At 45.3% G+C, this 26829-nt stretch overlaps 1 protein-coding gene across 1 annotated transcript in view; it reads left to right on the top strand.

The window, feature by feature from the left end:
- Positions 1 to 26829, top strand: part of Dpp6 (dipeptidyl peptidase like 6) — a 640714-nt gene that overhangs the window by 432125 nt on the left and 181760 nt on the right. Inside the window, exon 6 of the mRNA XM_051203163.1 lies at positions 25298 to 25350. Coding sequence (XP_051059120.1) covers positions 25298 to 25350 — 53 coding nt within the window. The remainder of the gene's footprint in view (positions 1 to 25297; positions 25351 to 26829) is intronic.

Here is a 26829-nt window from a genome sequence, read left to right as displayed (position 1 = left end):
ACTGGTTATACTGAGCTGTCTGCTCTATACTCAGAACTTAGTCTTTGTCAGCAAATTAAAGGATCTGGCTTCTCCCTGGAACCCGGGTATCTATGAGCCTCGCTGAACTAATCAGTTTATGTTCCTAAGATAGGGTCTCATTAAATCAAAATCTGTTGTTTTAAAGTAATCATATAGCCTCCCTCTGTGTCTGGAGGCAAAAACACCTCTGCCATGTACTGCATGATCATGACATGCACATGTATCTGTACACTGGTAATAGATGTTCCATTCATTAGTGAGAAAGTTCATTAAACCAGTCTTGCAAAGCCATTTGTTACCCAAACAGCATCTGGTCACTGAAACCTGCCTGAATGAGCTACCTTGGTGTCAGCTGTTGCCTGGATGTGCTGGTCCTAGGCTTGTTGGTTACTTTTTATTTTGCTCTTTCACCAAGTTATGGGATGGCAGGGATGGGTGGCACATATTCACCAGCTTTAGCACTGTCCTTTCATAGAAGCCACCAAACCCAGCATTCCACTTGCTCGGTGGGGCTAATGAGTTAATGTGCTCTAAGAAAGTGCAAACTCTCCCCTTCCTTACCTTCCTTGCAGGAGAGTAGACTTTTCTATCTGCCTATTTCTTACATGTATTGTTTTTCTTAGTTCTTTAAGAGTTTTGTACATTGAGTTTTTAAACCAAGGCTTAGGAACCACTGCAGGAAAGGGGACAGAAAGGCTGTATCCACCAGAGCAGTGACTGAGCACAAGGAAACAGCACATAGCAGAGCATCTGCACATGCAGACAAGTAGTGGTTATGACAACAGGGGTAAAACCCATGCATGATGCATATTTCAACACACTCTGTGGGTCACAAGTCAGGATTTGGGGATCACAGGGACAGTTGCAGGTGTTCACACCAATGCCTGGCCAACATTTCTTCAGGAAAACTCTGAGCTGCTGTCACTCCATTCTGCACAGTTGGCCCTAGTGCCCTTCTCTCCTGAGGCTGCACTTCTGACTTACCAAGTGCTTCTCTAACTCAAGTCTTCCTCCACTGAATGCAATCCCACCCTCAACACAGCAGGGTCTCCAAAACCACCTCGTCTTTCTGGAGCTTCTTTTCTGCATCATTCTTGTCTGTCTCTTCTGAGCCTCTCCATCTTGCATCATTCAACTTTACCCTAAACAGAAGGTATATCCACATTTGAAATGCAAGAGCATACCTTGGCCATGTGACTTTCCTTGCTAAATGGCAGGCACTGTTTACCCAAGATGAAATAATCTGTTCTGTTTGTACGTCTTTACTACCCGTACACTGTCTCTGGCAAGAATAATGGAGGATAATGGCTATACTGAGTGATAATGGGGAGTGAAAAGGAGGCAAAGCCAAGAATGATGTTGTTTAGCCCTCCTGGTGTGCCCAGAAAACATGGTTTCATTGTAGCCATCTGCTGCCTTTGATTCTTGCAAGCTTCCCACCTCCTCCTCCTCAATAATCCCTGAGCCTTGGGAGGAAGGGCATTGTAGAGATGCCTCATTAAGGGGTGAGTACTCTACAGTCTCTTACTCTCTGTACTTTGACCAGTTGTGGGTGTGTGTTAATCACCATCTGCTGCAAATAGAGGCTCCTCTGATGAGGGTTGGGAGATGCTTTATGATTATAAACTATAAATCTTCAGGAGTCAGTTTAATATCATGTCCACTTAGAATAATAGTAGTAGATTCTCCCTTAGGGTACATGACCTATCTAGCCAGGGGTTTTGGGTCTACAATTAGTACCAAGTATGGATTTCATTTTGTGGAATTGGGCATCTTATACTTGACCATGCACCAGCAGAAGCCCACACATTCAAGAGTATATGGGCAGCACTAAATGGCTCAGTGGTTTGAAAAAAAATAAGTAAATAAGAACACAAAGTTGGATCGGGAGGAAAGGAGAGATGGGTCTTGGAAGGGTTGTGGAAAGGGAATGGATATGATACGGATATATTACGTGAAAGTCTAAACAAAACTAATTTTAAAATGAGAAAAGAAAGTTGTAGCAACTTCCTTCAAGCATCTTTGTATTTACTGCTGGCAGTAAGGTTAGAGACCACTGAAGCTGATGAACCTCAGACAAGCCACAAAGAGCACCAGGGAGCAGTTGATAAATCTTAGGTAAGTTCTAGATGTCATCAACTTCCTCCTGGGGTTCTCTTCTACTACCCATTTGAGCCTACATTGTAGGACATCTTGGACACAGGGAAGAAGCTGTTGATGGAGACCAGATCAGTTAAGTGATGGGTTCAACCTTAAGCATGGTGAGTAGTAATGACTAACTGGTGACAGTGGTATCTTTAGTGATCATGAGGATGCTAGAGGTACCAATCATCCATAAGGAGGATGGCACAATTCTGCTGCTCAGTATGATGCTGACACTGATATCCATAGTGCTGATCGAAAACGGATCTGAGTAACCCTGATGGGTATTGTTTCTCTGTGCCTTCTCTTTGGAAAGAAAAGGAGATCATTAAAAGTCAGAAAGGAGGCATGGGGGCAAAGGAAACAGGTCCTCAGATCTGGGGATGCTGGTATCTGCCCTGCTGCATGCTGGGCATGCAACTGTCAAGATGAAGGTTTCACTGACTCAGTAGAATCAGTATTTCTATATCTAAATATAACAGCCTTGGCCCTGTACCAGCAGAGGAGGCCATAGCTGCCAAGCCCACCACCAGCTATAGGCTCTGGCTTTGTGTCTTCAGGGAGTACAAGGTCATCCTATCATGGACAGATTCCAAACAGCATGGGCTGAGGAATAGAACTCTATTGAAGGAGCTCTAGGACAGGGTGATTTGGAGGAGCATCAGAAGGAGGTCTTGGCTGCAGTATGAGCAAGGTCCTCATCAGATAGTAAGATTGCAGGCTGGATTGATGGACACATCAGATAGTACTTGAAAGGCAGGGGCAGAAGGAGCAGGAATCTGAGTGCAGCCCGAGTAACATGCAGAGACCGTCTCAAACTCACAGACATAAATAAGACTACAGTCTGGCAGCACACTCAGGAGTGCTGGGGCAGAAGAGTGAGACCTCTCCTAGAATAAATTAGCAGCCTCTTCTGACCCCTTGGTCCACCTGCAGAGGACTTAATTGCCTGATGTCAGGCCCTGGTGGTCTGTTTCTGAACACATACTGAGTCCTAAGCAATGGGGGCTGGAATCAGCACCCTGTCTAGCTAATAATAGGGTTGCACCAGGACACTCACCATCTTTTCTGACTTAAAACATTCCTCATTGACATCAAGAAGAAGATGAATAGAAGAAGTCAAGAAAAAAGATCGTTTTAGGAATGTCACTAAAATTAATACCAGGATGGGGCTATGGCTCGGTGGGTAAAGTAAAAAGTACTTACTGTGAAAACACAAGAACACGAGTTCAGATCCCCAGCGCCCACATGAAGGTTATGAGACATCACACATCTGTAATCCCAAGGTTCCTACGATGACAAGATGGAGCCAAGAGAACCCCTGGAAGCGTATGGGCCAGGTATCCTGGCATATGCAGTAGCAAGCAACAGACACTGCCCCAAACAAGGTGGAAGGTAGAACTGACCCCTGAAGCTGTTCCCTAGTCTCTCTCTCTCTCTCTCTCTCACACACACACACACACACACACACACACACACACACACACCACAGTACACGTGCACTCACACCCAACCATCTCCCCACCACACACACACACACACACACACACACACACACACACACACACTGATTTTTCCAATTACAGTGAAAAGTGGAAGTACTAGCCTGCAGCATCTCTGCTGACCCTTTTGGGCAACACTTCTGCATCTGTGACAGGTAACATGGCCCCACTGTCTGCTGAGAACTCTTGTACACACCGCCACAAAGGATAAAACAGGCAAGGCCCCTGCCCCTGAAATGACACATTCCACCAGGAAAAGACTAAAATCAATGGTTTCTAACATGTTGGGGTGATGCATGCCCTACAGGAAAAGGAATGACGGGGCAAAGGGGTCTTCAGAGGCAGGCTAAGCAGGAATGGTCTTTCCAGGAAGTCCCAGGAAAACAGACTTTGAAGTAGAGTAAGATGTGAACCTCGGAGTAAAGGGACAGTGGCACTGTGGATCAACCCTGAACTGAGTGCTAACCGTCAGAGGAACAAGCTGGCCAGTGAATGTTCTAAACCAGCAGACAATGATATTTGAATGCTTTATCTTGAAAATGTAATGACATGCTCACACACACACACACACACACACACACACACACACACCTTCAGCTTTATCCTTCCTCACTCTGCTTCCAGACTACTTTAAACACTGCTAGGAAATGAGTGCATGATGGTGATGCCCTCCTCCGTGCAGTCTGGCTGGGGCAACATAACTCCCTCTGGATCAAGCCTCTGTTGACAGGCTGACCACGGGTGTTAGGATGTGAATGGAACACACCTGCACACTTGTGTTCAGGCAAGTGAAAGCTCACATGTGAGCAGTATGGATGAGCAGCAGGGAAAAGCAGCTGCATGCACAATTAGGCTTCCCAGTATCCTTGCTAATCATGTGGTTGGGTTTCAGCATTGGGAGGAGACCCTGTAAGGGGTCCTGACAGGTGTTGCTGACTCACAGCATCCCTCTGCCAATGCATGGGCACAGATGTAGTTTACAGCACCATTAGATCCAGGGCTCCAAGCCAGCTAGTTCCCGATTTACTTGGCAGGAGAGCAGAACAGTGGGTCTTGGCTGGATAATGATGTGTACTGCATTGTTAGTAAGTGTACTGTGTATGGAAGGTACCTACACAGGATCACAGACTCTCTCTTCTCTCCATGTATATTTATGTGTCGTTCATGTACATGTATGAGCATGTTTATATGTAGGCCAGAAGTCAACCATGAATGTCATTGCTCAGCACCTCACTTCATTTCTTTCCAAGTAGAGTTTCTCAGTAGAACCCAGAGCTCACAGATACAGCTAGGAAGCCTGGCCAAGTCCCAGAGTTCTCCTGTCTCTGCGTACCCACCAACATGCCTAGCTTCTTAAGTAAGTGTCAAGATTAAATTTGGAGCCTCGTGTTTGCATAGCAAGCACTTTACTGATGGAGCTACTAATATTTCCCCAGACCAAGGTCACAGGTTTCCTTTTGCACAAATCTCTGTAAAGGTAAGAGATATGAGATCTTACTGAACCCTTAGCAGAACACTCAGTCACTATGCTAAACAACTTATGAATGGGACTTGCCAGTGGGGCGGACCAATGGTTGTCAGCCTAATAAGCTGTTCATTCAGCCCCCTAGCATGTTTACATTAGGAAAATCAAGGCAAACTAATGCTCTGTGTCCTCTATGGACTGAGACTCATGCTATCAATGTGTGTCCAAATAAGGAGAAATTAATGGATCATGTACCTGGAAAAATGGCATCTTGCCTCTGAGCAACACTTGGCTGTGCCTAGAATCCTGTACCAGATAAGACAGCCAGGCTGCCAGGTGTGAAAATGGATCACCAGAAGCCAAGTGTTTCTGGGATGTTGTGCATTAATGGCATCCTTGTCACTAGACAGATGACAGATCATGGGATGAGGGTGTCCCTTGCCCTTGCTGGGCTCATGTTCCTTGAAGATAAAGAATATATATGTCAGCTAACAAACACTGAAGAAAGTATATGAATGAGTTAATGGATAGGCAAATGTAACTAATGCATGCACAGATGTATGTATGAATGAATGAGGGAATGACTGAATGACTAGACTTATGCATGAATGGATGAATGCATGGAAACCAGCACATTTTTCATAGGTAGCATCTGTATTCTGTTGCTAGCCATGTAACGCCACAGCACAGAAACTGCACAAAAGTGATACACTTGGGCTTGTGGTCCTAGTTCAGGGGCTTCATCCTGTGCCAGGCTCCTTGATAGCAGAGCTCTCGACAGTGTCTCGAATCACTTGGAGAGACATGCAGGGAGCAAGAGGGAAGTACCCAGAGTGCTTTCATAGTAGACACTGAGGACTGCTCATTGACTCACTCGTTGCATAATGGTTGGGTCTGTTCCTCAAGCTGATCCCTAATTGCCTCTTAATAGGTAACTCCCCCTCCCCCAACCCACCTCTTACTACCTGGGAATGAGATTGAATTCTGCATGGATTTCAGACAGGTAACCACGTTCAGTCATAGCCCGAAGCAGTTATCACCCCAATCTTACTCTGGGTCACTGTGGGCAGATGCCGTCTGGACGTAGAGCTTATACAGGGCTGGAGGCCCTCTGACTCTTAGACGTGAGATCACATCCACTCCTGCATTTTTATTTACTTCCTCAGTGTACACACTGAATACTAGCCTGAAGCATCATGAAATAATGTGCTTCACTTTGCTGTCTCCATCTCCCTTGCCCCATAGTACCTACCACAGCACTGGACATACAGTGAACAGTATTGCAGCTACAGCTCCAACTAACAGAGCTGAAAGGCTCTAGGGGTCTCTCGTGGAACTGCGGACCTAGGACAGACCTGGACTGACACTTTCCCTTGTCTCTGATGGGCCATGTGCGGAGACCTGAGCCCTGTGGGCTGTTCAGAAGAGGCTCCAAGACCCAAAGCAAGGACAGTACACGTGGAAGATAAAGCATTTGTACCCTGATTGACTTTGTGATCTTTTTTAACCACAATTACATTATTGAAGTTAATGTTCTTACTTGGTATTGATATATTTTAAAATAGCTGTGGTGTTTAGATCTAAAACCAATAGGAACCAAGGACATTAAACTGATACTTCAGATATCTGAAAGTACCAGTGATTGTGTTGATTGGTCCATTTGTTTTTAGCTTGAGATGTTTGACATATGAGATAGGAAGTCAACCTCCCAGAAATCTTTGATTAGTGTCACTATATGGTAACTATCTGAAACTCTGTCCCAGGATCATTAGGAATAGCTCAGCACCACTGAGTACCCAGAGGAAGAGGGAAGAATAAGTACCACCAGCCTCTGTGGCCTGAGCTCAGTGAGAGAGAGAGAATGAGAGATACAGAGACACATGGGTACAGTGGGAAGAAAGAGAAAAAGGAGAAAGACACAGAGACACAAGGGTAATAAAGAAATGCAGACGGCCTTACAGATGAAATAAAGAAAGGAGAGACAGACATAGAGACTTGAGGACAGAGAAAGCGAGAGGACACATGGAAACAGATACAGAGAAATGGAGGCAAAGGGGGCAAAGCGAAGGGGACAGAGAAAGGGATAAGAGAAGGGAACAAAGGGACAGAGACAAGGAATGGAGACAGAGATATAGGGAACCAAAACACAGACACAGAGACAGAAGAAGAGGAGGAGGAGAGAGAGGAGAGAGAGAGAAAGGGGGAGGGATGGGGAGGACGGGGAAGACAGGCAAGGGAGCAGACTGGGGTGGAGGGCCACAGAAGTGTGACTGTGGTACCCAGTGCTGCCATGGCTGAAGCCCCAGTGGGTCACAATTTGAGCAGAGGTCACTTAGCTGAGGTCATCAGAGTAAAGCACTACAGACTGCAAGACTTAAATATCAAAGGCTGTCACTTCACAGCTGTGGGGGCCAGAAGTCAGGTGCTGGTTATATGGACTGTTGGGCAGGAGAGGGTCTGTCTCAACTTGTTCTCCAGCTTCTGGAGGTGGGTGGTGATCAGTGGCATATTCCACATCCCCAGGTTTCTGCTGTTGTTAGCCCATTAAATGTTTGGAAAGGTCTGTGTGTGTTTCCAGCCCTCCCTTTGTCTAAGGAGACCAGCCTTCGTAGACTAGACTACTGCAAGTCCTTGGCTGCCTCCACACACACCATCACACACATAGTCCTGAGGCTAAGGCTTCTTTTTGAGAGACAGAATTTCATCCCTGGAAAACAATAGGTTTGGTCAGTGCCATCTGTCTAGATGTCTATTGAAACCGTGAAATGCTTGCTTACCAAAATGAAGATCAAATTGCAGGCTAGTGTTGTCTCACATCTGCCAGCTCAAGCTCCAAGGCTTGATCTTCATATGCAACCAAGTCACAAAGTAAAAGCCACTCTGGGAAGTTTGAAGATGTGCTGAAAGAGGGGCTGGAAAGGTGGCCCAGCAGTTATGAGCACTTACCGCTCTTACAGAGGACCGGGGTTCAGTTCCCAGTATCCACATGAGGGCTTACAACCATCCCTAATGCCAGTTTGAGGGGATCCTGTGCCCTCATCTGGCCTCTGTAGGAGCCTGCATGCAAATAGTATACATATAGAGGTAAATAAAGATTATTTCTTTATAATAAATAATAGATGATAACTATCTGTTAATTAATTTGTAGTTAATAGATAAGTGATAGATTATAGATGTTTTTATTCATTTTTAATCTATCACTGAATTTTGTGATGTGAATGTTGACAACCATCTCAGGTGGTGTGATTTGTGGTCAGCCTTCTAGCCCTTGTGTAGGCCTAGAAGGCAGGGGCATGCCCACAGTCAGGTTACAGCTTAGTGTCCATTAGCTAGCCCACATTTGTCCGTGTCACTGACTCCAATTAAACAACACTGGTGCATGACATTAACAATCTTATAAATAGATTCCAGCAGCTCAGACAGATGAGAGCCTGCCATTCTCCCCAGGACCCCTGGGCATCATCCCAGGTAAGCCTTGCCAGGTATATCTTGCTGGCACAGGAAAGGAACCCAGCGACTGCACATATGGGTGGCCTCCTGCCTCACACTTTGGAACTCAGCTCTGATGTCAGGCCAGCCCAGCCATGTGCACCCCTGTGGAATTGGATCTTCATGGAAGCTTGTGGGTTGTACTTTTGCTTATTTCTTCACAGCCTGCTTATCTTCACAAAGTTGATGTGTTCATCCTTAGCTTATCACGAAACAGCTACCTATGGTGCTGTGTGTTGGCATTTACTGTAAATCCTGGGAAGAAGCTGGTTCAATGGCAGAGGGACCCCAAAAACAGCTCCTGGTCTTCCTTAGAAAAGACCCTGTTCAGTGGGGTAGCTGCTCCCAGGGCAGCATCATATCCAGCTGCACCTAGCTCCCTGTACCCATGTCAGATGAGGAGCTCAACTCTCCCCAGCTGCTGCCGTGGACACAATCCAGGCAAGTGGTTATCCTGCAGGGGGCACAGGTGGCGGCCCTGTGGGTCTAAGCCCTACTCCTCTGTTATGAAGTGCTCAAACACTATCACTGTTTGCCTCTGATGCCACAAAACAACTGCATAACATCAACAAGAAAGGGGACATCATTTGGCAAGGGAAAGCAGTCCAGGCCATCAGTGAGCTTGCAGAGCCAATGGCCTTCTCTCTCTCAACCCTGTCTGCCCTCGGGATGTCCTCCACAGCCTCCCATCCTTCATCTGGGCATGGAAGGCAACTGAGACAACACATACTGAGTTACAGTACACACTCATCTGAGACCTTTTACCCTGGTCTGTGAAACAGTCCTGACAGTGAAGGTACAGCCCTGACATAGGCCCCCTGATGCTCAGGCCTCTCTTCTGCCTGTCAGCTCGCTTGGGAAATTCAGGCTTCCCAGATTTGGATCCCTCTCTTGTTGTTTGTCATCTGGTGCAGAGGCAACTCATAAAACAATAACTGCATCTGGCTGTGTGACATATGCCAGGCTCCATGCTGAGAAGTTTATGCATGTCATCTCAAGAGTGTCATCACAGAGAGCCTACTGTGTCAGAATTAGCTTCAGCTGTCAACTTGACACACCCAGGGTCAACTGGGAAGAAAGAACTTCAGCTGAGAAAAGGCCTCCTTCAGGTTGGCCTGTGAGCACAGCTGTGGTACATTTGCTTGGTTAATGATGGATGGGAGAGCGTCTAGTCGTCTATGGGCAGTGCTACCCCTGGGCAGGTGGTCCTGGGTTCTATAAGAAAGCAGGCTGAGCAAGCCATAGGGAGCAAACCAGTAAGCAGCACTCCTCTATGGCCTCAGCATCAGCCCCTGCCTCCAGGTTCCTGCTTGAGTTCCTGCCCTGACTTCCCTGGACGATAGAGTGTAACTTGTAAGTGAAATACACAATTTCCTCCCCAAGTTGCTTTTAATCATTGTTTATCACAGCAACAGAGAACAAACTAAGAGACAAAGACAGCGTATCCCAATTTCACGGTTGAGCAAACCCAGACTCTGGACGTTCAATGAAATATCCAGGTCCCTGAGCTGATAATTCACAAAGCCTAATTGCAAATCTAAACGTATCTGTTTTCAAAGCTTGTTTTCTTGTCTTTTCCACCACATTACTACAATATCTGGTATGTTTTTAATTGTCTAATCATGAAATATTTCTGATGCACAGGAAGGAACATAGAGGATTTGTTTGTTTTCTGTCACATTTTAGCACCAGCTAACCTGAAACACCATGTAGTCCAAGAACTCAGGATCCTCCTGCCTCAGCCTCCTGAGCACTGGGCCTGAGACAACATGTTGGCCAGATGGTGTCATTTATAAACACCCACATATAGACCCCTCAGGCTTAGCATGAGCTGAAGAGGGCCATAGAGATCCTGGCAATGAGCCTTCAGATGCTGCTGGTGGCCTCATCATATTTTCTACTATTGAATGATGCATTTTGTCTGCTTTTATTAATTGTGAAGGACTGAGACCTACTCTATTTAGGGACTCTAGTTTCCTGCTCTAGTCTGTCCAGCTTTGCTTAGTAACTGCTGGTGCTTGTTCTGTTACCTATATCTAAGGCCTTTGTGCCTCACTGGTGAACCAGCCCTTTCCTCATTCTGCTGGTCCAATCTCTCAGTAAACATCCCTGTCCTGCTGTGACACTGTCCACTAGTTTAGCCACTGCAGTGTCCTCTATTAGTGTTTCCAGGACATAGCTTTTCCCATCCTTTTAACCTCTCCATATATTTGTATTTTAAGCATGTTTCTTCTCAATAACACATTGTTAGATCTTGCTTTTTCTTTTTAATTTGGCAACCTCTGCCTTTTAAGCGGGTTATTTAGATAAAGGATCTGCAAACTATGGCCCCAGAGCCAAATTCAGCTCACTGCCCAGTTCAGTAAATAAAATTTTATTGGAAAACATTGTGAGCATTTGTTCTGTGTTGTCTAAAGCTGTTTTTGCAGAGCCGGAGTGGGTATTGCAAACTGTAGCCTGCAAAGCCTGAAGCATTTATTGACTGTCCCTTATAGGAAATATTTGCTGACCTCTGGTACAGACCAGTTCCCTTGGTGGTCTGCCCTAGATCTAACATCTGTTCTTCCCTTCCCTCTGTTTCCCAGCTGCCCTCTGGGTTCTGTTGCTCTGTCCTAGCTGACTGCTGGATTTGGCCATTGTTCAACTTCATTCCTGCACTAGGCTATTAGCCAACTTTTCTTTTGCTTCTCTGTAGCCACTCTATTTACAGTGAACATCTTTAATTTGTCCCAGTTCACCTGCAAATAAAACAGCACCTTACACTATAAACCCTCTCAGAGTATGTGCATCTTGCTTTCTCGAGCTTTGCTTAGCTAGCACCTCATTCCCATGTTCACTTAAATTCCAAAATATTGTCATTTTTTTTCAGAGTAGAAAAGTCAACTATCTTTAAAGGAAATATAAAGCTCCATGCTTTCATTTCTCAGCTCTTTTTGAATGACATGTGTCTGCGTGCAAGCGTGTGTGCGTGTGCGTGTGCGTGTGTGTGTGTGTGTGTGACTGCATGTGCCATGGAAGGCACAGAATGAGGTCAGGTGTGTTCTTCAATCACTCTCAGCTTTGTATTTGAGGCAGGCTCTCTCACTGAAAGTTCACTGAGTTAACTGAACCACCTGACCAGCAGTCCCAGAACTTTGCTTCCCCATAGCTAGAATTAAAGTGTCTGGCTTTGTACATAGGTGCTGGGAATCAAAACACAGCCTCTCACACTTTCCCAGCCCCCATATCTTAATGCCTGATCTTCGTTATGAAGAGAAAGTTCATCTGATCTATCTTTTCTTGAAAGAAAGTCTCTTTTTAATTTCTCATTCATTACTTAGTTACTTATTTATTTAAAAATGGAGGCTTGCATGCTGCTCTGGTTGGTCTCAAACTCCCAGGCTAAGTGTTTGTCTGCCTCAGCCTTCTATATGCTGGGACAACTTGCATGTGCCATCATGTCAAGGCCTGTGGGAATAGCCCCTCACACGGTAAGACTGGTCTGTTTTCACATGAGTCAGGGCACAGCTTCACCCAGTGCCTCTTGGTATTCCTGTCTAAATTTGGTTGGACAGAGAAATCACATCTGTCCATGCAAAAAAAACACAGCTTTCACCTAAAAGGGAAGAATAGAGTTTATTCTGGAGACAGTTTAAGTAACAATGGCCTGGACATGCAGCTCTAAACACCATGACCAAGGCAATTCTTATAAAAGAAAGCAATTAATTGTGGGCTTGCTTCCAGTTTTGGAGATGAGTCATTATCATCATGGTGGAGAGAATGGTGTCACACAGGGAGACATGGTGCTAGAGGAGTAGCTGAGTATTTTATATCCTAATAATGAGAGAGAGAGAGAGAGAGAGAGAGAGAGAGAGAGAGAGAGAGAGAGAGAGAGAAAGAGAGACTCTGGGGGCTTGGAGCCACTCCCTGGTGACTAAGCACCCAAATGTATGAGCCAATAGGAGCTATTCTTATTCAAACCACCAGAATCCCTCAAGGTTCCCTCTAACCTAGCTTATATTTCTGTCCTTTGAACCATAAATGATTCATTTTTCAGCATACATATAGGTATTCTTATTTCATTTATTATATCATAGTGATTTACTTAAATAAAATGCCCAATGCTAAGCAACCATTGTTGCCTTCCTGTAACATACTATAATTGAATATGAAGTCTTTTTAAAATACACTTTGCTGAGTGTGTTTGAAGGTCTTTATCTTGCTCTCCTTTTTTAATTTGTTCAGAAGCACGGGAGTTTGTATATACGGGTCATTCGTTCCCTTGAGACTATAAGGCAAGGTCCTTCGGTGGCTATGGTCCCACTTGGCCAGCTTTCCTGGACCAGCTCTAGTGTGTGTTTGGAAAATCATTAATTATATTTAAGTGTTTATCAGAATGAATTGTTACGTCTTCTTACGTGGTGTTTTAATGTAGTCACACTTATGTTTTGTCACTAATACTGTTAGTTACTTTTCTGGTTTTATCCTTATCAATTTTACCTAAGTTTCCATGTGTTTTATCCTCAAATACCTATACTTGACTTTGTAGTTTCTTGTCTTTGCATTTCTTTCTGTCTCTCTCCCTCCCCCATCTGTCCTTCACTTGTTAGTTTGTGTTCTCATTACCTTGTTTTTTCTATCTCTTAAGAACATTTGTTCGGCATTGTTTAATTTCACCCCTATGTCTCATGTCTCCTCCACACCCACCACACACACTCTGCTTCCTGAAGGTTCCTTTCCCACACTCACGTCTTCGGTGTTGTTGTGAGACCTTTGACATTAACCAGAACTACCTGCTGGCCATGGGTTTGGAGCTGTCCATTGGAGCCTGGTAGGGTCATCATTTCAACTAAAGACAATGGCTGTCCCCCAACCCAGATTTACCAGTTACAAGTAGTTCAGTGGGAGTGGAGTGTGTGAGCCCCTCCCTCTATCCATTATTAGCTCTTGACAGACCCAGGGAAGGCAACCACAGCTGCTGTGAGATCATGTCTCCTATGGCTGCCATGCCCTGCAGTCAACACTTCCTGACGCTTCTCCATGTCTCCCGGCTCTTACTTTTATCCCCACATCTCCCTTCTCCAGTGTTCCCGGAGTCTTCAAGCAAAGGGGTATAAATTTGTATCATCTTTACATGACATGAAGTGACAGTGCCTTAACTTTAATCTCTTCTCGTGGCTACAAGAGCAGCAGCCCATGTCCCCCTGTCACTTCCACTGTACCCACTCTTGAGATGGATTGTCTTCTTATAGTGAGTGCTAAGTATTTGATTTTTACATTGCGGTATTTTCTAATACCTTGTTTTCAAAACATATGTGTATGCTTTGGGACCTTTTACCAAAAAGAAAAACATTGATTTTCTAACAATACAATTTGTAAGTTAAAATTATTTATGATAAATTAATAATGTACTAACTTGTGAATTAATTACAAGTTATAAATTCATAGCAATCATATGCTAGCAATCAAATCATTTGCTGAAATCGATGTTAGCTATATATTTGAGACTTCCGAGTCTACTGATTGATAAATTTCCCACATAGAGATGAATTTAGATCCATTGAATTATATTCTAAAACAGTGCACTAGATTTTAGATGTAGTGTTGAAATACAAGTTATAAAATTCTTGTTATATTTTATTTATTTGTTTATTTGCTGAGGGGTGGCATTTGCCTGCCATGGTACACCTGTGGAGGTCAGAGGATAACTTGTAGGACTCAGTTCCCTCCTCCACATGGGTTCCACAGATGGAACTCTGGTCCTCAGGCTTGGCTGCAGGTATCTTCAGCAACTGAACTAATGAGCTCTAGGTAGCCAGAACCTTTGTCACCTCCAACTTCCAACTCCTAGGGTTTTTTTTTAATTTTTATTTAAATTAAAAGCAATCTTATTTTACATACCAACCCCAGTTCCCTCTCCCTCTCATCCTCCCATGACCCCCATCATCACCCAATCCACTCCCTAGGGAGGGCAGGGCCTCCCGTGGGGGAGTCTTCAAAGTTTGTCCCATCATTTGGGACAGGATCTAGGCCCTCCCACATGTATCTAGGCCAAGAGAGTATCCCTCCATATGGAATGGGCTCCCAAAGCCCATCCATTCACATAGGATAAATACTGGTTCCACTGCCAGAGGCCCCATAGACCTCACAACTGACACCCACATTCGGGGGGAGGGCCTAGTTCAGTCCTATGCTGGTTTCCCAGCTATCAGACTGGAGTCCCTAAGCTTCCACTTGCTCAGGTCCGCTGTTTCTATGGGTTTCCCTAGCCTGGTCTTGATCCCTTTGCTAATAATCACTCCTCCCTCTCTACAACTAGATTCCAGGCTGTTGGAAGCAGAAGCAGAGATTCACAGCTAAGACCTGAGCCAAACTCTTAGGTTTTTAAAGTGCTGTGACAATGAGTCATGCTGTCCTGTCCTCCAATAAGTGAGATCTTTTTTGATAGAAGATGCACAATGTCTCAGGTGAATGACAGGACACTGCTATGTACTCACATGGCAGCTGGGAAGGAGCAGAAGGGCATCTTGTTAACCTTCACAAAACAGGAACCACAAATGTTTACATGATAGAAAGGGAGGGGGAGGAAGGGAGAGACAGACAGACAGAGCAAAGAAATACAACTTGAAGCTCTGTGGATTACCCTGAGAGATGTTCCATGTCTTATTCTTGAATTTCTTTTTGCTTCCTAGTCTCTCATAGACATCTTTGAGAAGTACTACTGCTTTACTACCTAACCCTCAACCAGCCATCCCTGCATCCCTGCATCCCTGGGAAATGGCTCCTCTTGTTCCTGACTGTGGGACCTGGTCTACCAACATCCATACATCATCTTGTGCACATTGTTTACTGAACTCCAAGACTTTATTTTGAGGTGACTGGGGAGTCACCAGCTGCTGTGAAAAATAACGGGAAGGCTCCCACTTCCACTCTGAATTGCACTACCCTGATGGAAACAGTTCACAGAGACATAAGACAGCCACCACAAAGACATTGATCCAGCCCCGATCTTACCCAGATTTCCTGTTTTACTTGTTTGTTTGTGTATGTGTGTGTGTGTGTGTGTGTGTGTGTGTGTGTGTATGTGTGTGTGTGCATATGGACATATCTGTGTGCTCCTATACATGTATATGTATAGTGTGTGTACAGGTGTGTGTTTGCATGTTTACATGTGTGCATACCTATGGATATGTGTATATCTGTGTGTTTGCATGCTTAAGTGTGTATGCATGCATGCATATTTGTACATATCATTAGTTCTGTCCTATTTCATTATCTGTGTAGGACCATTTGATTATAGCTTGTTACTGCTTAAATGTGTCTCTCATCAAAAAGTGTGTGTTGAAAACAATCACCACTGCAGCCACACTAAGAGAGAGGCCTCACTGAAGTGTTTCCTAGGCAGAGTCCTTGTGAATGGATGAGTGGCAGCTCTCTCTCATAATCTTCCCTAGCTTCCTCCTTAGGACAATGCAGATGACCAACAGCAATTTATGAAATCCCCTCCAGAACTGTAACCCAATACATTTAGGAGCATTGCAAGTTACCCTATCTGTGGAATTTGTTGCAACAGACCTAAACACTCCACCTAGAGTTAGTTCCATGTGCCTCACCCTGGCCTTTATGGCCTCCTGATTTACTTCTGATCAAATCATTATTCTTAAACTGGTAACTATTGGCAGATTACCCCTTCCCACCCACCCCCAAAGCCTCTTAATTCTAGAACACCAGACACAGATGAAGCTGAGCTCCGAGTCCTCCATGATGCAACTGGGGAGGATACCATGGAGGACTGGAGGACAGCAGCCATCACTGTTCCTTCACTGGGTCAACATCCTTCTATTTGCCTTGAAAGGCCCTCTCCCTCCCCCTCCCTTCTCCCTACCTCTCTCCTAGCAGGCCTCCTCCCTTAGTGCACCTCCTTCCTGCCACAGCCTCTCAGTCACTCCAGTTCCTCAACCGCTACAGAATGAGCTGGTCTTTGCTGCTTGGCCCATTTTGGGTTTTTGTTCCCTGTTTGTGGGTGGGATGGAGCATAGAGAAGTTGCAGTCTGTTGTATGGGGCACTACCAGCATCCTGCTGAAATGGCAAAAAGTCAGGGAGAGGGCTTTCTGCCCTGCAGGGGTGTTTTTCTAAAATGCTGCCCCTTTTGCCAGGTGGGGTTTTGCTGTGAGAGAAAGGTCTTCCCTTGAACCTATGCCCTGGGTTTTGTTACCCTGAAAGCATTGCTGACTTTTATTGCTGGTTTGTGTTCTCTGCCAACATTGTCCCGCATTTGTTTCAAAGCTCCTTTAGTGCCTGTGTTGAAATGAATGCCAGCTGCTGAGCAATCACTGGAGGCTGCAAACTCAATTCTCCTGGGAGTGAGTGGAAAAGGTTAATGTTGGATTCAATTGGAGCATCCTCAAGTAACTATACAGAGTGTATCTATGGGGTGGTCAAGCGGTAGATGAGGAGGAAGGCCTGGCACTGGAGGCGTTTCTGCCAGATACTTCCTGGAAATAAGCCTTCCACAACATCAGCAAGTGGGCAAGGCATGGTCATCGTGGCTGTCTTCCAAAGTTTACATCAATATGTAGGCTAACCATTTCCTCCCCTAAGCGGCTGCTGTGAGGCCGAATGAGGCAGTTATGTATGGTGCTCTATAGGTGGGTTCCATGAAGTGGGGCCACCTTGGATACTGGTGTCACCTGGAGTCCCATGTGGGCAAGTGAGAGCTGGAGCTTAAAGATACATTTCCCAAGGCCTTTTACTGCTCCTCTTGGGAGAGCTTTGAGGTCAGACATATCTAGCCATGTATCAGGAAGTCTAGCTTCCTGCTCATCTTTGTCACTAACAGAGTTCTGGGGTCAAAGGCTGTCACCTGTAAAATGATAAAAGAAATGGGAGTAATCCTTAGATAGTCTCTTGGTGGATGGTTATACTTTATACCTATTCTGTGAATGGCCAGTGATATGCAATTGCCAGCAGTATGGGAAAAAAAAATTCTTGAAGCAATTCAAATCCTGTTGGTATATGACTTTCACACTTAGCAAAATCCCTGTCATTCTAGATTCATATTCACCAGAGAAGGCATCCAAATTTTCCATGAATATTAATTTGTATCAAATCTTAAAATATTATAAATCTATCCTCCCTACCCCGCCTTTGGGAGCCCATTCCATATGGAGGGATACTCTCTTGGCCTAGATATATGTGGGAGGGCCTAGATCCTGTCCCAAATGATGGGACAAATTTTGATGACTTCCCCATGGGAGGCCCTGCCCTCCCTAGGGAGTGGATTGGGTGATGATGGGGGTCATGGGAGGATGAGAGGGAGAGGGAACTGGGGTTGGTATATACCCATGTTAGGTGTCCTACTTAGCTTTCACTGTCAACTTGGCATAGCCTAGTCACCTGAGAAAGGAGTCTCTGTTCAAAGACTGCCCAGATCAGACTGGTGTGTGGGCCTGTCTGTGGAGATTGCCCTGATTGTTAATTAATATAGGCGGGCCCAGCTGTGGGCGGCACCACTCCCTATGCAGGTGGTCCTGGGCTGTATAAAAAGGCTAAGGATGAGCCTGTGTGCACACCAGAGAGAGAGAGTCGGCTAGCGGCACCCTTTCTTGGTTTGTTTCACAGATCTGCTCGAACTCCCGCCCTGACTTCTGTGAGTGATGGACTATGACCTGGAAGTATAAGCCGAATAAACCCTTTGTTCCACAAGTAGCTTTTGGTCATGGTGTTTGCCACAGCAACAGCATGAAGCTAGAACGCTGTGTATCATCTTAGCATCTGTAAGTGTGGGATTCAGCTGTGTTCTCCTTAAGAATATTCACAGTGCTATGTGACATCATCATCGCCATCTATGAATAGACTGTTTCACCATCCCCCTCTGTAGGCACTGGACAGTAGCCTTTCCCTTGCCTTGCCTCCAGCCCTGGATACTAATGCAAATACTGCCTTTTAATTTTTATGTATTTATTATTATTATTATCATCGTCGTCGTCGTCATCGTCAGTGTTCAGCGTGTATGTGTGTGTGTGTGTGTGTGTGTGTGTGTGTGTGTGTGTGTGTGCGTGCATGCGTGCGCGCGCACATGACTATGGCATGTACATGGAAGCCAGAAAAGGGTATCTCATATCCTCCTCTGTTACTCTCCCTGCCTATTCCTTTGAGAGAGGGGTCTTCCTTTACCTGGCGTCCTTGTTTTTTCAGTTAGGCTAGATACCAGCAATCCCCAACAATCTTCCTGCCTCTGCCTCCTTTGGAGTCTGATAGAATTACAGGCATGTGTGAGATACCCTGCTTGTTATGCAGATAGTGGTACTGAACTCTGGTTCTAATGATTGCATAGCAAGTACTCTGATCCTCCAAGTCATCTCTCCAGCCCCTAGATTGTATTTTCACTTCCCATAAATATGTTCATTCTGCGGGGCTCACATAAGCAGTCATGCAGCAATTACCCTTCTGTGACTTAGTGTTCTTAACATAACATAAACCTTCTGGTTTTCCCTCCTCTCTCCTCCACCCCTCACTCCTTCTTTCCCCCTACCTCCCTTCCTCCATTCCTTCTTTCCTCTCTTTCTTCCTTCTTTCTTTTTTTTGGTGGTCCTGGAGATTGAATGCAGGGCCTCACACATGCTACATGAGCTGTCTGCCACTAAGTTATATCCACAGTCCTCACTTCAGACACTTTTAAATTAACTTTTTATTAGGATTACATTTATTTTTATTTTATGTGTATGCACCTAAATGTATGCTGCAGAGGCCAAAAGATGATATCATATCCCCCAAGACTAGAGTTACAGATAGCTGTGAGCCACCGTGCGGGTACTAGAAATTGAAGCAGGGTCCTCTGAAAAACCAGCCAGTGCTCTCAACCTCTGAGCCATCTCTTCATCCCAATTTTAAGGGCTACTTCCCCCCCCCAGTGACTTTTGGGATAAGGTTGGCTGGCTGCCAGCTTCCTGAGTTGCAGGTATAGTGCCCAGAGAGTCTATATTTGATCTTAACAGAGTCAGAGTCATGCAATAGCCAGTGCCTCTGGGTTAGGGGACATAGTGCTTCTGCAGAGCAGAGACCTGTTCCTATGACCTCTGTCTGTCCATCTGGAGGGTACAGGCCTCGGCTGAGTCTCCATGAATCCTCCAGATCATCAGCACAAGTCCATTTCCCAAATGTACTTGACTCTGAATGCTCGTGGGCCTGTAGCAGCTCCCAGCAGTTGCTGAACGAATTATTTCTCAGCGTGTTCCCTGAGAGACCTTAATGCTAGCCTTGGGAAAGAACTGGGCATCTTCCCTGTTTTAACTGATTCTATTGCTCTCTGTATCTTCTCAAAATTGAATTCAGTCATGCCTGGATTGCACAGGGAAATGGTTTGTGGTTTTAAGGATATCAAATCCCTACAGGTCGATGTCTCCAATATACAACGATAGAAGAATTTTCAGATGACCTATGCAAGAACTGCTCTGTGCCTTAAAACAGTGCAAAGGTTAATTTTGCTTTTCAACTTTACACAATCTAAAATCTCCTCGGAAAGGAGTGTCAATAAAGGATTGGGTAGAGCAGGTTGTCCTGTGGCCGTGTCTGGGGGTTATCTTGATTATGTTCATTGATTTGTGCAGACCCAGGGTAAAAGTGGGTGGCACCATTCCCTGGAGTTGGATCCTGGACTGTGTAAGAGTAGACAACCAGCTGAGCACAAGCAAGCATGTGTTCATTCTCTCTCTGCTCTTGACTTGATGTGACTAGCTGCTTCAAGTTCCTGCTTTGACTTCTCCACAGTGATGGACTATACCATAGAATTGTAAAATGAACCCATCCTCCCTTAATGTTGTTTTTTGTCAGGGAATTTATCACAGCAACAGACATGAAATTAGAATAGCCATCCCAAAATTGCCTACAATGCCTAGTGTGATGTTGAATGAATTGGTGTTTTATGACATTGTTTGGGGCAATAAGAAGAGAAAACACTGCTTGTATACATTAAACATATGTACAAATTATTGTCAAGTATTTTCTATCTGCAGTCAGTTGGATCTGTGGGTATGGCACCTGCCAGTGTGAAGGACTGAGTGCATTGTCTGCTGCAAACAATGCTCTACTGTCTATAAAACTGATTTAAAGGAAATTCTAAAAGTTCTTTTGTGCTTACATTGTAAGAAGGTCAGATTCAGAAGAGAAGTCAAGGGAATGTAAAGCACAAACCCACAGGGTGGTGGGATTGGAAGGAAGGAGGCTGGCCTGGGCACCAGCAGATCCCTTATCAGGTCACTGCCTCCAAAAGTGGCCAATGTGATCTGGTTCTTTTAAGTAAAACTGAATTTTAGCAACTAAGTAATGATGCCTGTGAACTCCAGCTTTGATCAGCTACTTACAGTCTTACTCATATGCAAAAGTGAATAGTGACCCATGACAACAAACAAGCTGTGGAAGATAACATCACTTGTCCCCTAGGGATGTAGGAGCCCCCTGCGGTATGCAGGGGGTAGAGCCATAGCACTGTGAGCCCTATAAAGGACAACAACCCTTTTGGTATATTCCAGCTACTAGTGGTGGCTGATGGCTGGTAGTTCTTGGCATTCCACTTTTTTATGCAATATTGAGACCTCCCTCTTCCTACCAGGTACTCCCTGTGACTCTCCATGTCATCCTCCTTCATTTTGTACCTATGTCTCATGTATGTATGGGGGGGCGTGGTGTGGGTACATGTACCACAGCACTTTTGTGGAGGTCATAGGACACCCTGGCATGCTAATCATTACCTTCCCCTTGTTTAACACAAGATCTCTTTACTATTCATGGCTGTGTGTGCCAAGATAGCCCATCTGCAATCTTCATGGAATTCTCCTGCCTCTGCCTCCTATCTCACCATAGGGGTGCTAGAATTATAGGTGTATGGTATTCAGCTTAACAAGAGTTCTGAAGATTTAAACCTAGGTCCTCAGGTTTGCATGGCAAGTATTTTACTCAACTGAGCCATCACTGCACCCTTTTGTCCCTGTTAGAAGCACACCAGCCATAGCAGATGAGTACCTTCCCTTAATGACCTGTATAAAGACAGTTTTGAATATGATAAAGGCCTCAAAAAATGATTTCATGGTTTGATGTATAGTTCCTGAATAAATTCTGAAAAAGAACAACTAAAGCCATTTTTATCATGGCACACAATGAGGTACCAAGAAGATCTTTTGACCTCTCAGAGTGTGTAGTGCAAAACCCACCTGTCTTACAAAGTGTTCTCGGTACTGTCTCATCTCCTCTTCCTCACTTTATTAAGGGGCCCATTCTATCACTTTCTTGATCCAGATATTGACACACCTTTCTCCAGGGCTCTGCACACAGCAGATGTCCATTGAACATTTATCAAATGCATTGGTCAGTGTTCACTCGCCCATCTTACCAAAAATGTTTCAGATACATATCTCAGAGCTTGAGAGGAAAATTGGTGCTACTGAGTACTTTCACAGTAGATTTAGTGGTGGTTTCAAGGTAGGTGAGGAGGTCTGGCAATAGTTTCCTGGTCTAAAGAAAGATAGACACAGAGAACTTGGTTCCTCCATAAGGCAGTTGTGTCTGGCAGAGACAGTGTGACCGATGGGACAGCCTCTCTACCCAACATGGTATTGTTGTAGAAATAGCCTTAGGTATGTGTGCAGACCTGAAGCTCTGAGCTCTTCTCCTTCTACATTATGCTACATTATGCTACCTTGCACTACTTAGTTTGTGGCTCTGAGACTCAGTTTCTTCATTGGAAAACTGAAGCCAGGAAAGGCTGCTCCTATGACAAGCCTGGGTGGTTTGGATAAAAGTGGCCAGAGTGGCCCCCATTGGCTCACATATTTGATTGTTTGGTCCCAGTGAGTAGAACTGTTTGGGAAATATTAGGAGGTATGGCCACATTGAAGGAAATGTGTCATTGAAGGTGGGCTTTGAGGTTTCAAAAGTCCATGCCATTTCCAGGTTGACCTCTCTGCCTCAGGCTTGTAGATGGTTAAGATTACCATGCCTACCTGCCTGCGGCCATGCCCTGCCATGATGGTCATAACCCTGAAACTCTAAGTCTCCAATAAATGTTCTTTTATAAGTTGCCTTAGCCATGGTGTTTTGCAACAGTCATTGAAAAGTAACTAAGACAGAGATTGTCATGAAGGTCAAGGTAAGGAATGCAGAAAGGTGTTTCTTAAGTCATGAATTAAGTCAGGGTATTAGGAAGTTGTGTTTGCTATGGGAGATGTATGTGGGAGACAAAGAAGACGGTCAGCCAGCAAGAAACACAATGTTGTGTTCTCAGGAAAAATTAGCTGAGAGTCAACAGAAAGTTCTGGCAGAACAGCACAACAGCTGCCAAGGCGAGGACAAGGACATGAACAGCCTGGGAAGAAGGCAGGATGCACAGCTGTGGAGGGCTTTCTCTCAACCCCTGCTTTGGACTTTTTCTAGTCTCACGTGTTTTCAGAAGAGCCTCAGACCTATGACACCGTCCCTAGAGTTGAAATGTCCAGTGGATATGAGGTGATAAAAGCATACCCAGATGTCTTTTGCTGTTATATAATAGTTGATCTGTCTCTTTCCCAGGTATTTTATGTCAGCTCCCAGCGATGTGTAATATTCCTCACAAGTACAGCATAGAGTTGAAAATGGAAAGTTTTCCCATTGCTTTCTTCTTGTCCTAGTCTTTGTCAGGTTGTTTTTCGTTAGTCTTTCTATTGTCATTGCTTCCAGCAGAAGGCCTCTGCAGAGCACAGTTTCATTGATGTTTGGTGGCATATTGAAGGAGGACTGCAAAGATGAGTCAACCAGGGGATGGGTTTCTGCCATTGGTCCTAAGTGGGGAAAAAGTCTACATTGTATTATGTATACAAAAATCAATTTGCATATTTATCTGTTGCTAGCCTTGATTTTTCAGTTGACAACAATGAACTTGGACTTGTAATAAAGAGCTGAATGAGGCTAGTTGTTTGGAAACACGACAGCATCTCCCTACCCACTACCATCCAGAAGGCCAGCCTGGGTCCCATGTGTCTGGTTAAGGAATCTCAAGATCTCTAGAAGGACAATATTGTTGATATTTAAACACTGTTTGCTTTTATATCTGCGTGTTTTTCTGAATAACTCCTTGTCCACTGTAATGCCCTGGAAGTTGGTTCAGTGGTCCATACCAGGTCAGAATCTGCATTAGCCAGTCCCACCTGTCATCCTTTTGAGGCTCACTTCCATTGGCAACAGCACAGTTTACCCTCAACCCCACGCAGTGTGCTCTGCATTAGTTGTCTTCCTTCCCCTGCGTATCTCCTACCTATTAACTGCAAGGTTCCTGCTTTGGGATTAAAGTGGGACAGTAAGACATTGCATCATCATACAGAGAGACATGGCATGGCAGAGACTCTGATGACATTTCAGGCCCATCAGGCAAATTGGGGTTCGTTCTTATAGGCCTCAGGAAGGGGGACATTTTCACACCACTCGGCTGGTAAGTGATCTTCAGCCAGGCTGTCTCTGATTCCCGGACAGGAGAAGTGGGGAGAATTCTGGGGAAGGAATGTGAAGCTCTGAGGGTGGGGTAGAAGGAGACATTTGGTTAAGGGTACCCGCTATATGAATAGGGAATGTACCACCACCACCACACTCTCTGACATCCTCAAATCCAACAACTTGGAGTCTGTACGCGTCCTTGGGCAGAGTAGGACGAGAACAATGCCCACCATTCTCTGGATCTCAGAAACCTGGGGCGTGTACGGGGGTTAGACATTCATTCTTAGAACCAGTTCTCGTAGGCTTGCCCTTTCCGCCACTGCACCCGTGAGGAACAGGCTGCAGCAGATGGCCATGGCCTGATCAGCTCATAGCTCAAAGCCTGGCATTATCGCTAGGAAGTTGTCTTCGTGTGTTTGCTGCTGGGCATCGCCCTGCACAGGGCATCTGCCCTCAGAAGTTCCCCGGGTGCAAGAGTGGGGGTGAAGCAGAGTCTCACTGTACCCTAGAGAAGATGGGGTGCTATCCAGAGCTGAGGGTTCATGTTGACATTTCCTGAGCTGCTGGGTCCCCCATTCCCATGGGTATACCCTTGAATTCCGTCACTGTTTACAGGTTGGGAAATATTCTCCTGCCTCAAAAGATCAAGAGAGATCTCCACAAGTTTGAAAACTGCTTGTTTCCTGCTCCCTCTGTTTGCACCACCAGCTGTTCCTAACTCCTCTCTTTCACTGAGCCCTGGTTGATCACTCTCAGAAGCTAGAAAATGCCCATCAAACTGAATTGAAGGTGGACAGTGTGCCCAGTCTTTCCTCCAGTTCCAGGCTCGTTGCAGGTCCAGGGTTGAGGTCCCAGGGGACCCCTGGCCATATTCTACAGGAACTTAAGAATTTCAAAGATCTTTTGTCCTGCCAGGGTTTGCTGACCATGTCCAATGAGCTCCAATGACCACATGCCCCCATTAGCTCTGTGCTGTATTTAGTTTGGATGGAAATACAGACTCCTAATTTAATCACTAACCAGGTAGCCATGGAGATGACATCAAGTCTCTGGCCGCCTGATAAAACTGGGAACAGAGCAAGTACTGCAAACAGGGTATGCAAATTGTCCATAAGGCTTTGCCTGCAGGTCTCTGCATAAGCTGCCCGTGGCCTCTGGAGTTTGTTAGGATTCAGACATTTGAAAACCAGGAATCACAGCCTTTGTCTCAGTGCTGGCTTTTTCTCTCCTCTCTTGCAGGTTTATCAACACTCCCACACTGGATATTATGTCCTGAGCAAAATTCCTCATGGGTAAGATGGCTTTCTTTTTCACTCCCTTGGAAATCTGCAGAACAAAGTGAGACAGAGGACACTGAGGCTCTGCCTAGTCCTTAGGGCAGGAACAGGGCACCACGATTGGAAAAGCCTGGTAACAGGACCAAGTTAGCAGAGATTACTCAGCCCAACCACTGGCATCTCTGGGAAGCCTCCTCCCCTAGAGCAATGCTGCCCACTCCCTGCTCTGATTTTGTGGAGTAAGATCGCCTGTACCTCCACATGGGGTGCCCATGCAGAATGGTACCCAGCTCACCTGGGCAGACTCTTGGTTGTATCCTCACTAATAGGAAGAAAATGCCCTAATTCCCCACATGACATCAGAAACAAATCTTCATGGTGGTGAGGGGACTACTGTGGCCATAGATCCAGCAATACCTTGGGAGAGGAACCAGAGAAATGAGTCAGTCTTGGTCATAGATACAAAGAGCTGGCTCTGCCCAGCAGTCCAAGAGTACCGCATGTTTGTGGCTTATGCTCTTCACTGGTATCCTTGTGTTCCCAGAAGCAAGTCCTCGGTGCTTTTGGTTGGCCCAACCATGTTGTTTCATGACTTTGAATTATGTTGCTAAGCCTACCTGGGCTCTCACAAGTACATAATCTGGGAATATAGCTCGACTAGCAAAGCACTTGCCTAGCATGAATTAAGCCCCAGCACTGCATAAAACCTGGCATAGTGACACATACCTGTAATCCCAACACTTGAGTTGTGGAGGCAAGAGCATCAGGAGTTCAGGGTCATGCTGAGTTTTGCAATCAACCTGTACTACATGAGACCATATGTGAAAAATATAAAGTACAGTGCTTAGAATACAAGGGCACACTTGAAAGGGGAACAATGAGCAGGAGTATTGGCAGGTGTTCAACTACGGGAAGGCACATTTTATTATATAGTGATAATATAGTTATATTACTAGCTGTTGAGCTCCACAGACTAGAACACCAGTAAAGTTTGGTGAAGCTATTGTTGGCCCAGATTAAGAGCCAGTTCCATGCTGTACCGACCTTAGAAAGTCCACAGATGTGACTGTGTTATTTGTATGTTTACCCTTTCTCTCTCTTCCCTACCTGCTCATTCCTCTGCCCCTGCCATCCCTGAGTCTCCATTACTTGATTCTGGGCTTCTTGGTCCTGGGCTCCCTTTGTCTCCTGCATTCCATCCCTTGCTTTCTCTCTCTCTCTCTCTCTCTCTCTCTCTCTCTCTCTCTCTCTCTCTCTCTCTCTTTCTTTCTCCACCACAATGCTCAGAGAAGGATAAACACTCAGGGCTTGTCCTGGAAGAGATAGACCTGTGCTATCAGCCTGGTCCTGCAGCTTCTGAGAATGGTAAGGTTGAGACACAATATTTCCCAGGCAAACTTCAATAAACAGCAAGAGCTGCTAAGCCGCACTGATGTGGAAGAGAGCTTTGGCCACAGCATAAGTGTTGGGACCGCTGTCTGCTTCCCACTAAGC

This window comes from Phodopus roborovskii, unplaced genomic scaffold (assembly GCF_943737965.1).
Source record: "Phodopus roborovskii unplaced genomic scaffold, PHOROB, whole genome shotgun sequence".
NCBI lineage: Eukaryota > Metazoa > Chordata > Mammalia > Rodentia > Cricetidae > Phodopus > Phodopus roborovskii.
Note: the sequence above shows the minus strand (reverse complement) of the source record. Positions and strands in the feature narration are given on the sequence as shown.